This window comes from Pteropus medius, unplaced genomic scaffold (genome assembly GCF_902729225.1).
Source record: "Pteropus medius unplaced genomic scaffold, Ma_sr-lr_union100, whole genome shotgun sequence".
Classification (NCBI taxonomy): domain Eukaryota; kingdom Metazoa; phylum Chordata; class Mammalia; order Chiroptera; family Pteropodidae; genus Pteropus; species Pteropus medius.
In genome coordinates this window covers 285713-298939 of record NW_024356336.1, presented here as the reverse complement: position 1 = coordinate 298939, position 13227 = coordinate 285713, and the positions used below count along the sequence as shown (strand labels likewise).

Sequence of the window (13227 nt, the reverse complement as noted above, 5' to 3'; positions counted from 1 at the left end):
AATGGGAAGGGCAGGGAGCCAGTGGTGGGCGGGACCAAGAGAGAGAGCAGGAGATGAGTGGGGAGGGAAGGGGTAGATGAGTCTGACCAACCTGGGTGTGGATGGAGACAGACAGGAGAAGGTATAAAGAAGGGAGAGATGAGGCAGCAGTTCCAAAGGGCAAAGACAGAAGGGCTGGCAGCAATGCAGCCAGGCTAGGCGGGAGCACAGGCAAACCAGAGACCTGGGGACAGTGGGCTCTCAAAGATGGAGCCCAGTCAGGGAGCAGGAAAGAGAAACGAAGGCACAGGTAAAAGGCGGGAAATCAGGCTAGGAGAAATTAAAGTATTCCCAGCCCTGACTACATACAGCTCCAGAGCTCCAGCTGGGGCTAAGGGGGTATAAAGGTGTGTGTGAATGTATGTGTGCACCTGTGAGCACTTGCTGGTCTTTATAGGTGCAGGATGTTCCCAAATGAGCACGTGTAAGTTTGCCTTTGTGTGTGCACACACTTGGGTAGAGAATGGACCCTTTGTGCAGTGCCCAGTGATAATAACCACTACCCTGCACTGCCTAGTCTGGCCCAGAAAGAGCTAGAAGGCAGGCAGCCAACCTTTTCTATGCATTCACTGTCTCTCAAGCCATCCAACATGCATCCTCTTGTTTAATCTTTCCTCTGTCTCTGTCCTCTGAGGGGAAACAGAGGCCAGGGAGCTGTGGTCACCTCTCTGAGGTTCCCCAGCTGGTAACTGGGGCACCTGGATGCACGCCCAAGTCTGGGGTCAAAGGCCCTCAGGCTTCCACCCAGGTCAGTGGGCTGGGGCTGGGGCAGATCAGGGTGGCTGGCAATGACTTTGCCCCTTGTCACAGCCCTCCCAGCAGAGGCCAGAGAACAGCTGTGTCCCCACCCCGGCCCAGCCACCTTTTTGCACCCCCTCTTCTGGGCAGCCTCATTAGGGATTCTGCTGGTGCCACCAGCTAATTAGTGTCATGTTAATTGAGCATTCAGGAGGCTGCCACCTCCAAGGACAGAGTGTCAGCAGCCAAGGGGAATGCAGATGTGGGCTGCTTCTCTGTATGGGCTGGGGCCAGGCCCTGTGCCCAGGGACCACTTCTGTCCTAGAGCAGCGCTGGACACCCCCGCATTTCAACACAGGTAATGCCCACTGTGACTTCCTGAGCCATAAGGGAGATCATTGGTAAAACCTAAACTATAAGAAAAATGTCATTTGCTAAACACCTACTATGTGCCTGGCACACCTTTAATTCTTCCACTACTCCTGTGGGAAAGCTACAGTTAGCTCCATTCACAGCCAAAAAATCTGAGGTCCACTGAGGGAACAACCTGTCCAGGGCGGGGGTACGTCCAGTGGGTCAGTAGGAACCTGTGTTCAGCTAGACAGTAACCGAGGAACTGGCGTATCTCCACAGCAGATGCCTGGGGTCTCACAGAGAACTCTGGAGTATGGGACCAGGAATTCTGGGCCAGTGTTGTTCCTCTGCCCCATCCACCACCATTCCCACCTCCACTGCCCCCTGGTGAGCAAGTACCACATGCCTTACAGTGCAACTATGACATGCCCACCTCTCATGAGAGACTGAGGGTCACGTTAAGGGGCTACTCAAGGTCACCCACAGCAAGTGATAATGTCAGGCGCCAGACCGCTGTGGCCTGACGGGAGTCAGGGCTTCTCACCTCCGTGGTCTCTAAGGTAGAGCCTCTACCCACTACACCCATGCACTCCCCTGCAGTTTCCAAAAGTCAGGGTGCTGCCCAGTCCCGCCCAGCTTTCGTGTCTCCCTGTAGCAACATTAAATCGCACTCAAAAGGCTGCTTTTAATTGGCTCAACATAGTCGTTAATAACCACGTCTACTTGAGGCACCTATAAATGGCTCACAACATTAACTCAGTGGCAGTGATGACTTGTCTGCACTTCCAGCCAGCCTTTTAAATTTCCTGACAAGGCTTTGATGGGTGGAAATAGGGCAGGGGTGGCCCAGTTCACAGGGTGGGCACCTTTGTTTTGCACACGAAAGCGCAGGATCTGTCTAGCGGCTGCCTTGGGGGCTTTGGAACAGGATTTGCTGGACTCTGCACCACCATTCACGCAGTGCTCCCTGAGCACCTGCTGTGGTTACACCCATTCTTTTAAGTATGGTGAGAAAGAGCAGGGTATCCTCAAAGGTCTCTAAATCTAGCCTAGGAGACAAGTCACCAGACAGCTACAGCATGGAGGTGCTGGGTGCATGTCAAAGAAAACTCCCTGGATCGGTGGGGGGAATCCCAGCTGAGACCTGGAGAGTCAGAGCCAGCAGACCAGGGGGTGTGGGCAACACCTTTTACTTCATTCTCCCAGCACATAATTCAAACATGTACTGTGTGCCAGGCACTAAGCAGACATTCCACCCAACCCCAGATTCATCACTGTTGGGACCCAGAGATGGGGCACTTTCTATGAGAATATGGGGCACAAGAGACAGACACAGACCAGATGAGCAGGGTGTTCAGGTGGTCAGCTCAAGGAGGCATCATTTGAGCTGGAGTCTGAAGGACCAGTGGGATTCTGGTTAACGAGGGAAGATGCATCAGCTTGTAGCCAGCCCGAGTCACAGCATACATGACGCCCAATAACTAAAAGCAGGGGCCCAGAGGATGGATGACCAGGGCTCAGATCCTGGCTCACAGGTCCTTTCTGTTCCATTATCAGAAATCTCAAACTGGCAGCCCGTGAGCCACAACCATCCCACTCACCAAGTGTATGGTCTGCCTTGTTATATGTTTGATCATGTCAAAAGTGAATGTCCCTGGGCAGGGCACGCTTGCCTTAACACCTCAGGCCCTGCCCTGCCTGGGCCTTCCGGCTCTTTCCTGGCCCATCTGTCCTCCAGTGGTCAGCAAAAACATGTGGGAATTTGTGTTTGCAACCCTCGCTTGACACCCTCGTGAGGCAGCTGGGGCTTGGAGGCAGTGGAGGGGGGCGGCTTTAGTGAACTCATCCCCAACAACCGTGGCACCCACTGAGGGTAGGTACCCTTTACAGTCCTCACAAAAACTCTTCCAAGGTCAGCAGCAGCAGCAATAGCATTGTCCCCATTTTACACAAAGAAAACCGAAGTTCAGCGAGGGGTCCAAGGCCAGTCAGTGTGTGGCACGGCCAGGATTTGAACCCGGGTGTCGGAGCCCACATTCACCCCCACCCCATGAAGCCTTCTCAAAAAGCCCCTGACTATGTTTGTGCTCTGCTCAGGAACAAACCTAGCCAGATGATAATGGGCAGGAACCAAGGAGGGCCTTGGGCTGCTCAAGGCCAAGGGAAGCAGAGGACACTTTGACTTGGGCTGCGTCATGTCAAGGGCAGGACCCCATTAGGAGTAGGAGCCCCACCCTAAAGCCACGGGCAGTTGTGGTTACCACTGGCCATTACAGAAAAACATGAATAAAATGCTCTTTCCTAGGCCGGGCCCCTGCTGGCATCCGGGGCTTTTTCCTTCAAATCTTGGTTCAAACCCCTTTGAGCAAGAAAGGAGACCAAGGCTCATGCGGTACAGTCCCCTGTAACCTCCTCTCTCCACATACCAGTACCATACACATTTCCCCATGTTGTCAGAACCTTCTAGAACTTAAGTTTTAATGCCCAGCAAAGCATATTGCTGCTGGGGGCCTCTTGGGTGCTCTGTCTCCTGGGGACAGTCAGGCTACTACCAAGACTTCTTCCTGATGTCTCTTTTTTGTCCTATTTTCTACCCAGTAGCCCTCAGGCTTCTGTTAAAACTTATGTCAGGTCACATCTCTTCTCTGCTCCCACCATCCAATGTGGAACAAGAGCCCAGGTCCTCACAGTGCACTTCGTTTTGTTTTTTTTTTTTTTTAATTAAAAACTTCACCCGTTTCTCCCATCCACCCCTTCCCACTCTGGCAACCACCAATCTACTCTCTGTATCTATAAGCTCAGTTTTTTAAATTTTTTAGATTCCACGTATAAGTGAGATCACACAGTATGTGTCTTTCTCTGACTTATTTCACTTAGCTTAAGTGCCCTTGAGGTCCATCCATGTTGTCACAAATGGCAAGATTTCATGCTTGTACTATGCCTGTGTAGTATACTATTATATATCTGTATACCTCATGTCCTTTATTCATCCATCGATGGACTCTTAGGCTGTTTCCACATCTTGGCTATTATAAATAATGCTGTAATGAACATGAGGGCATAGATATCTTTTCAAGATAATGATTTAGTTTCCTTTGGATAAATACCCAGAAGTAGAATTGCTGGGTCCTATGGTAGTTCTAGTTTTAATTTTTTGAGGAACCTCCATACTGTTTTCCATAGTGGCTGTTCCAATTTACATTCCATTCCCTCCAACAATGCACAAGGGTTCCTGTTCTCCACATCCTTGTCAACACGTTATTTCTCGTCTTTTTGGTAATAGCCATTCTACCGGGTGTTAGAACACTGCATGCCCTGCCCCCGCCCCCCGCGCCCCGACCTCTCCGGTTCATCTTCTGTGATCCTCCCATTTATTCTGCTTTCCCAGACTTACCTCATCCGCTCCCCTCAGCCTTTGTGCTTACTGTCCCCACTGCCAAAATCACTCTTTCATCAGCTATCCACATGGCTTCCTCTCTCATCTCTTGATCTTTCTTCAAAAGCCACTTTATCAGAGAAGAGGCCTTCTTCACTGATCACCCTGCCCAAACTAGGCACCACTCCTCTATCTCATCACTATCAGTCCCCAGTACCCTTCTGTGTTGCTTACTATCGCTGTGTGACGAATCACCCCAAAACTCAATGGCGTCCAGCAGCCATTTACTATGTTCAGGAATACAGACAGGGCATAGTGAGGTTGGTGTCTCTGCTCCATGATGTCGCTGAGAGGGGAGGGCCTCTGTTGGAAGATCTGGCCTGGGGAGCTAGAATCTTCTGTAGGTTTGTTCCCTCACACATCATCAGGTGGTTGGTGCTGGCCGAAACACCTACACAAGGCCTCTCCACGTGGCCTATTCAGTAGAATCAGGTCACCAAACTAGTTCATGTTCAAGCGAAGAAAAAACAGGCTCCACTCTTTGTAGGAAGCCTGTCAAAGAATCTGTGGACATGTTTTAAAACCACACCACTTTATTCTTGTTCATGGGGCTTGCTGCTACCCACCATGTTATATAATATCTCCCCCTACGAGGCTGTCAGCCCCATGAACATGGAGACTTTGGTTTGCTTTGATAGCTGCTTCATGTCCAAGGCCCAGGAGAGTGCCTGCACACATGAGGGACTCCAGAAGTGACACTCAGGAAGTGTCAGGAGCTGTCTCTCTGGCTTAGCTTACCCCACGACGGTCTCCCCCAGGTGTCGCGACCGGCAGTAAACAGGATGTCTCTGAGGCTGGATGGGTCTGTCTGGCCACAGTCTCAGCACCCATTCAGCACAACATTCCTGAGCACCTACTATGTGTGAGTGGGGACGCGGCAGTGAACAAGCCAACTCAGGGAGCCCACATCTGGTGGGGGAGAAGCCCACAGCAATCAGGATCAGTGAATGCAGTGGGGAACCCCAGGCACTGGTGGGACCCCCATGAGGTCCCCTCGCCTAGCTAGGAGAATCAGGGAAGGTGGAGAATAGCATCTAAGCTGGGTCCTGGGGTCCCCAGTGGGCCCATAGGCCCTCCCTTCCCACACATCAACCCTGTGAATGCTGCCCTCCATCCTTGCCACTGCTTGGAAGCCTGCCCCAGACAGTAGGCTCAGCTGGTTCGTGTGAGGCCTTTTTCTGTGTCATTACATTTACCAAACCAAGGTGGCCCAATGGCACTGAACACTGGGGGCTGGGCCCACCTCCGAGGGAGGGTCTGGAACCTTCCACCAAGCTGGGGTTGGGGGCCCAGGCATGCCCGAGTTGCCAGGGACCCCAAGCCATGGCCATGGTATTCTGGTGGAAAAGGCTGCGTTTGAGGCATCCAGGGTGGCTCCAGAGAAAACTCTTTAGGAACAAGGCATAAAGCAGGGGCCACAGCAGCACCACAGCCAGGCCAGGTTTGAGACAGGGACTCTGGTGACCTGAAAGTCCACCCAAAGGCTCTTACATCCAAAACACCAAAGAGCACTGAGGAGGCCCAAGCAAGCACACAGCCCGGTGAGACCGGCTCAGGGCTACCAGCTGGCAGTCTCTAGAAGCAAGGCAGAAGCCTAGGGCAGGAGTAAGAGCTGCCTGCCACATGGCCTCTGATGGGACACTCCCTGCCTCTCTGAGCCTCCATGCTGACTTTATGTCCCCCCTCTTCCTCATTCTATGGAAGAGGGGATGCCTCATGAGTCTCTTAGCTTCCGCTGGGGCCTGCCTTGAGGTGCAGAGGGAGGGGTGAAGATGACTGGGAAAGCAGACTAGGTCCTGTTCTCACCTCTGCCCCTTACTGTTTGTGTGGCCTCAGGAAGCTCTGAGCTTCCATTTCCTCATCTGTAAAATGGGGGCCTATAGTTATATTGCTGAATAACAAGTTGCTCCAAAACTTAGTGACTCAAAACATCAATAATGACATAGTACCTCTCATGGTTTCTGTGGATCAGGAAATCAGGACTGGCTCATATGGACAGTTCTACCCAGTCTCTCACGGAGCTGCAGTCAGATGTTAGTTGGGGCTGCAGTCACCTGAAGGTTTAACTGGGGCTGGAGGACCCACTTCCAAGAAGGCTCACGTGGCTACTGGCAGGAGGCCTGTTTGTCCCCATGGGGACCTTCCCCCGGGCTGTTCCAATGTCTTCACATGACAGCTGCTTCCCCCAGAGCAAGCCAGCCAAGAGAGAATGAGCGAGGAGGACGCCGAAGTGCCTTTCATGACCTAGCCCTGGAAGTCACACTCCTTCGCTTCCATAGCATGTCACAGGTCGTACAGGTCGGCCCCATTTGGAGTGGGAGGAGACTACACAAGAACGTGAATACCTGGATGTGAGAATCATTGGGAGTGGGGCGTGGCAGATCTTGGAGGCTGCTTGCCAAATGCCACAACTTGTCTGCTTCCTCGTCTGTGAAATGGGAACCACCTCCCACCTCTCAGGTGCTCCAAACAAGAGGGGCCAAGAAAAGCTATAGGCACGGAGCGTAGGACATACTAAGTGCTCACCCAAGGACAGCCTCTGTGTTACAGTGGCACCACTATCAGCTCCCACAAAAGCCAGAGGGACCAACCCACTCTTGCTGAGCCCTGTTGACCAGGCAGGGGCCAGAGAGGTGCCTTCTTTCCATGAATGGGAACTAGTAACAGGCATTGCTTTTTTTTTTCTTTCCCTTCTTAAGGTTTTAAACACCTAATTTATTCCATCCATTAGATAGATTTTGTAGATTTAATCATTTTCACAGTTGGTGGCTCATTGGATACTCAAGATAAACTCCAAATGAAAGTATAATGGTGAGGACAAATGAGTTTTCACACCACAATGGCAGAAACTTGCTTGGGAAGAGAGTTTAAGAGGAACAAAAATACATACAGATATAATTTTTTTTTCCCCGGCAGCCACTTTTGCTGACTATAGTAGGTTACCACAGTTAATTTCACCAGTTTTGTTCATCTGTAAAATTGCATAAAAGTGACATTTTTGTGCTCATTATAGCAGCTGCTGATTTATGGCTAGTAAATGAAGAGCTGGTCCCTTTTTTGTGGGACTCTCTGAGCGGTGCTAAGTGCCCATGAAATTGCTTGTATAATGTAGTTTAAATCCAATCTCGGAGAAAGATTTCCCCCGATGGCCAAAGTGACATTTCCATTCTCCACACTAAGTTTATTTTAGGCCACTTAGATGGGGGCTGCCCCAGGCAGGGTCAGGATGAGGGCCTGTGGCCGCTCTACCTGCCCGGCCCAGGTTAGGCCAGAGGGCCGGAGGGGCGCTGCTCCAGCCTCCTCAGGGTGCTTGGTGCTGCCCACCTCTCCCCGCCCTGCTGCCCTGCCCAGGTCAGACCACATCCTTGCACTGCAGGGCGGATCGGAAAGACCCTTCTTACACAAATGCCTGCCCTGCGCTCCCCTGCTTACCACCTTCCCTCGCTGCCAATGTCTTGGGGCTTCTCGCCTACAGCACTCTTGACAGTCTGGCCGGACAGTTCTTGGTGGCGGGGGCTGTGCTATGCATCGTAGGATGTTTAGTAGCATCCCTGGCCTCTGCCCACTAGGTACTAGTAGCACACCCTCCCCTAGTTGCAACAACCAAACATCGCCAGTGTGCCCTGGGGGACGGGGTGGCCCACTGAGAACCGCTGCCCTGCAGGGAAGGGCACCCGACCCCCTTCCGCTCTGGCCCCGTGCACATCTGCCGAGCTGCCTCTCTCGGTCTTCTCCGCACCCTGCTCTGGGTTTCTGTTCTCTGAATTACTTACAGTTCCTACCTGGACGTGCTTCCCTGCCTCTGGACCTTTGCCAATGCTGTGTCTTCGGCCTGAAATATGTTTCCCTCCTCCGTCCTTACTCCTTTCACCGCTGCCTCAACTGGGTTGCTCTTTCTTCCAAAAAGCCATTTCTGAAGCCCTCCCTGGCTGAGTGTGGCTCCCCTGAGTCCCTTTGCTGTCTGCCCTCCCCATCATGGCACATATTTTGATCAAATTGGCTTTGAGCCCATGAGGGGTCATGGATGAGGCTCTGGAAGGATAGGACATGGTGTCTGCACTCTGCCCCAGCCCCACTGTTATGCCCATCTGTGCCCAAGCCCATGCCCCTTCCTCTCAGGAAGGCCCTCGTCCCAGGTGGCTGGGGAGGGTAGGAACTCACACTTGGAGAGCACCCACTTCTGCTAACGTGCTCCACCACACATAACTTGTTAAACCTTAACAGCCACAGTGGGAGGTAGTGTTAGCAGTAGCATCACTCCTAATTTGCAGATGATGAAACAGGCTCAGAGTAGTGAAGCCCCCGTCCCAAGTCTCCCTGAGGACACTGGATGCCCACAGGGCAGGGAGGAAGGCAGTGTACCTGGGAGACCTTGTAGGGTCCTTCTTGCCTAAGGGCCTAGAGAGGTCACGATCACCAAGCAACTGTGCGCCTCACCCCTCTGCAGACCTGCGTGATCATTATCCCCATTCCACAGGTGGGGAAACTAAGGCTTAGCCGGGCAAGCAATTTGCACAGGGCCATGCAGCCCCACAACCAGGTCAGACAGCTCCAAAGCTCAGGCAGTCTTTCTAGATGCCTCATGCAGACCCCACCCCATGGAGGGTCCTGGGTCGCACTGAGGAATATCTCAGGACTAGGGAGGAGCTTAGGATGGGAGAAAGGGGTCTGCCCACCAGTGACCTATTTCCCCTGTGGTAAGGGCCAGGTGTGCCCACTGACAGTGGGGACAGTCAGCCTGTCACACAAAGTACATTCTTTGGCCCCGTGCTGACAGCTCACAAAAAAGGCAATAGCCACCACGCTGGCCTTGCAGATGACAGGCAGACTCAGGGAGGGACAGGCGGTTGGGGGAGGCAAAGCCCTTCCTTCTGAACAAGAGAAGGTGAGCACCAGATGAAAGCTGACAGCAGCAGCTCCCACTCACACCAGCTCTCCCCATGCCCGGCCATGCTGGGCTCTGCTCACGGAGCAATGTGCTGTGAACCATCCCATTTTGCAGACGAGGCACCAAGAGGAAAAGTGAAGGGGTAGAAGGAATGAACATCTACCACGTGACAGCAAGACAGACACTTGCAGGGTGTGGAGCCCCAGGTACTCCTGTGCTCTGCCTCTGGGTATGTAGCCTGGCAGTGTCTTTGGCAAACTGTTGATGCATTTTCTCCTAAAGCTGAGCATTTGCCTCTTATGTCCCAGCAATTCTGTTCCTGGGCATGTTCCTAACAAGCCACTGAATGCAGTCACTGGGGGCAGGGACACCGTTTATCAGCCCCAAACTGGAACCAACCCAAACGCCATAACATCAACAGGAGGAAGGATGAGTACCTTGCGATGTAGTCACACGTGAACAGCACACAGCAATGAGAAAAACGAACCACAGCCACCTGCATGGCCCTCAAACACAGCCTTCAGTGATAGAGGCGAATGTGTGTGCATCGCACAAGTCCATCTCACTGCAACTAGTTCATGCAGTTAGAAGTCAGGAGAGCTGCTAACATAGGTGTGATTAGGGACTGGGAGGTGGCACAGTGGCCATCAGGGGACTGGCAGTGTCCTATCCCATAACCCAGGTGGTGGTATATGAGTGTGTCCTGTTTGTGGAAGTTCAGCAAGCTAATACGTGTGCCGTTTCCTTTACATACTTTACACTTTGATCCAAATCTTAAAAATTGAGGAGTGAATGAAGGAGCAAGTGAATAAATGGAGAAATGAGCAAGGGAAGGGCAGCCCCACAGCTAGCTCCAGGACTGTTTCTGGGAAGCAGCAGAAGGTGTGGCTCCGGGACTCCCCATGTCACCAGGTTGGTGCTCACCTGTGCTTTCCTCTCCTCACTTGTCCCCACAGGCGAGACGGCGGCCAGCTCCATGCATTCCTCCCGCTACCCAAGCCCAGCCGAGCTGGATGCCTATGCTGAGAAGGTAGCCAACAGCCCACTCTCCATCAAGATCTTCCCTACCACCATTCGCGTGCCCCAGCACAAGCACCTCAGCCGCACTGTCAATGGCTATGATACCAGCGGCCAGCGCTACAGCCCCTACCCGCAGCATGCTGCTGGCTACCAGGGCCTGTTGGCCATCGTCAAGGCCGCCGTCTCCTCCTCCAGTGTGGTCGCACCCGCTGGGCCCGCCAAAAGCGTGCTTAAGAGCGCCGAAGGCAAGCGGACCAAGCTGTCGCCAGCTGCCGTGCAGGTGGGCATTGCGCCCTACCCAGCACCCAGCACCCTGGGGCCCTTGGCCTACCCCAAGCCACCTGAGGCGCCTGCCCCACCGCCTGGCCTCCCCACGGCCGCTGCCACCGCCTCCTCTGTCATCCCCCTGCCTGGCCGCGGCCTGGCCCTGCCGCCTTCCAACCTGCCCTCCATCCACAGCATCCTCTACCAGCTCAACCAGCAGTGCCAGGCCCCAGGCGCCGCACCTACTGCCTGCCAAGGCGTGGCTGTGTCCCACCCCAGCCCGGCCAAGCATGGCCCAGTGCCCAGCTTCCCCAGCATGGCCTACTCGGCCGCTGCGGGCCTGCCCGATTGCCGAAAAGGCACCGAGCTGGGCCAGGGAAGCACAGCGGCCTTGACATTGTCTGGGGCCACCAAGCCTGCAGGGTATGTGGACAGCGGCCTGGATTACCTGCTGTGGCCACAGAAGCCACCCCCACCACCACCCCAGCCACTGAGAGCCTACAGCGGCGGCACAGTAGCCAGCAAGTCCCCCGAGGCTTGCGGGGGGCGGGCGTATGAGCGGGCCAGTGGGTCGCCCCTCAACTGTGGCGTGGGGCTGCCCACCAGCTTCCCCGCGGGTCAGTACTTCACCGCCCCCTGGAACAGCGTGTTGGTGACCCCCACCAGTGATTGCTACAACCCAGCAGCAGTGGCAGTCACCGAGCTGGGGCCCGGGGTAGCCAGGGAGCTGGCAGGGCCCCCCGCGGAGGCCCTCTCAGGCCTGCCCAGCAAGAGCGTGTGCAACACGGCTGTGCTCAGCAGCAGCCTGCAGTCGCTGGAGTATCTCATCAATGATATCCGGCCGCCCTGCATCAAAGAGCAGATGCTGGGCAAGGGCTATGAGACAGTGGCAGTGCCCCGGCTGCTTGACCACCAGCACGCCCACATCCGCCTGCCTGTCTACAGATAAGGCCCACCTGGTGGACACAGAGACAGATGGACAGGGCACCGATGGGGGAAGGCAGGCCACAGAGCAGAGTGGGCAGCGTGCAGGGGCACCTAGCCCCACCCTGTGCCCATTGATACCCACAGGGAAGCCAGGCTGGCTGCTGCCATGCCTGTTGGAATTTGGCAGGGTGACCGTGCTCACAAAGGCCCCTCCCCCATCAACTGCCCCAGGAGATGGGGAGGGCTCCAGGGCAGCTGCTGATGTCCTTGCCTTCCTCCATCCACACTGGCAGAGGCAGGGAGAGAGAAACCACTAAAAATAGGAGTGGTTCCTTCTGGCCCTCCCAGGAGAGGAGCTCAGGCTGGGTTGGGATGCAGGAGGAACTGTGATGGTCTGGAGTCAGAGTGGGATCAAAGCAGCCCTCAGGGGTCCGATAGCTCCTCCCCACCACAAGCTCCCCAGTCACCTGGAAAAGGAAGAGAAGGAGCCTATAGGAAGTCCCTGGGCTCACAGCGTCCTCCACTGGCCGATCCAGGGAGGACCAGAACCTCACTCTAATAGAGGTTCCAGGGACTACCGGTCTCGCTGCTCCTTTCTCCTCTCCCTCCCCTTCCCACGTTCCTTCCCAACATAGAAAAATCGCACCCCCATCCCCATTCTCCAAACCCTGGACTACCCAGCTTCCCCTTTCTCTCCAGTAAATCTTACAGGGCTGCTGGGCACAGCTGTATAGGCTGTGCACCGCACAAGGGCACCTCGTCCAAGGAGACACCACTTGCATCCTAGACTTGTATATTTATTACAGCAATTTTCTGAATCTCGAGGAAGGGGTGCCATTTCCCTATTCGCACAAAGGTACCACAGGGGCTAACAACGGGCCTGCCATCTTAGACCCCATCGGAGGGACCCTACCCTGCCCTCTTCGGGGGTTCTCCTAGGACCAGCGAGGGGGCAACCTACTGGTTTTAATTGGGAGAGCCAATGCAACTCCTTTCCTGCCGGCTACCCTCCAAGGCCTGCCCGTACCATCAAGCCGGGGAAGGCAGGCAGGGGTCCCCCCATTGAGTCCCCAGAGCCCAACCTCCCCCAGCCCTGGCCCCTCTGGCATTCCGGAAGCGGTACTGTATCTCTCTCCAAGGCCTGTTCAAGCACTAAGTGCATTTACAAATCTCTGAGAATGTTTTTTTTTTATACTAAAATTGACCATTATATTCTACTGTGAGAAGTGCGGGTCTGCACTATATTGTTTTAAAAAGGAAGAGAAAGAAAAAAACGGAAAACACAGATGGTGTCTCAGCTGTGGGATTGTTTTGTGGCTCGTTTTGTGCTTTCTTCCTCCCCTTAGGAGTAAAACCAGCTATCTCCTCCCCTGCTGACCGGCTTAGAGCCCCAAGGAGGCAGGCCAGGTGCCCCCTGGTGCCTCCTGGCACCTGCAGTGCCGGGCCTCTTTGCATTCGGAGTTCCATTTAGTCTTCCAGATCTTCTGAGGTGGACACTGTCATTTGCCTTGTTCACATGTCAGCCACTTGGTCAGGTATGCAGAGCAGCTGAGATGGAACT

At 54.2% G+C, this 13227-nt stretch overlaps 1 protein-coding gene across 1 annotated transcript in view; it reads left to right on the top strand.

The window, feature by feature from the left end:
* Positions 1–12963, top strand: part of FAM222A (family with sequence similarity 222 member A) — a 53706-nt gene extending 40743 nt beyond the window's left edge. Inside the window, exon 3 of the mRNA XM_039861802.1 lies at positions 10412–12963. Coding sequence (XP_039717736.1) covers positions 10412–11688 — 1277 coding nt within the window. The 3' untranslated portion in view covers positions 11689–12963. The remainder of the gene's footprint in view (positions 1–10411) is intronic.
* The last annotated feature ends 264 nt before the right edge of the window (positions 12964–13227 follow it).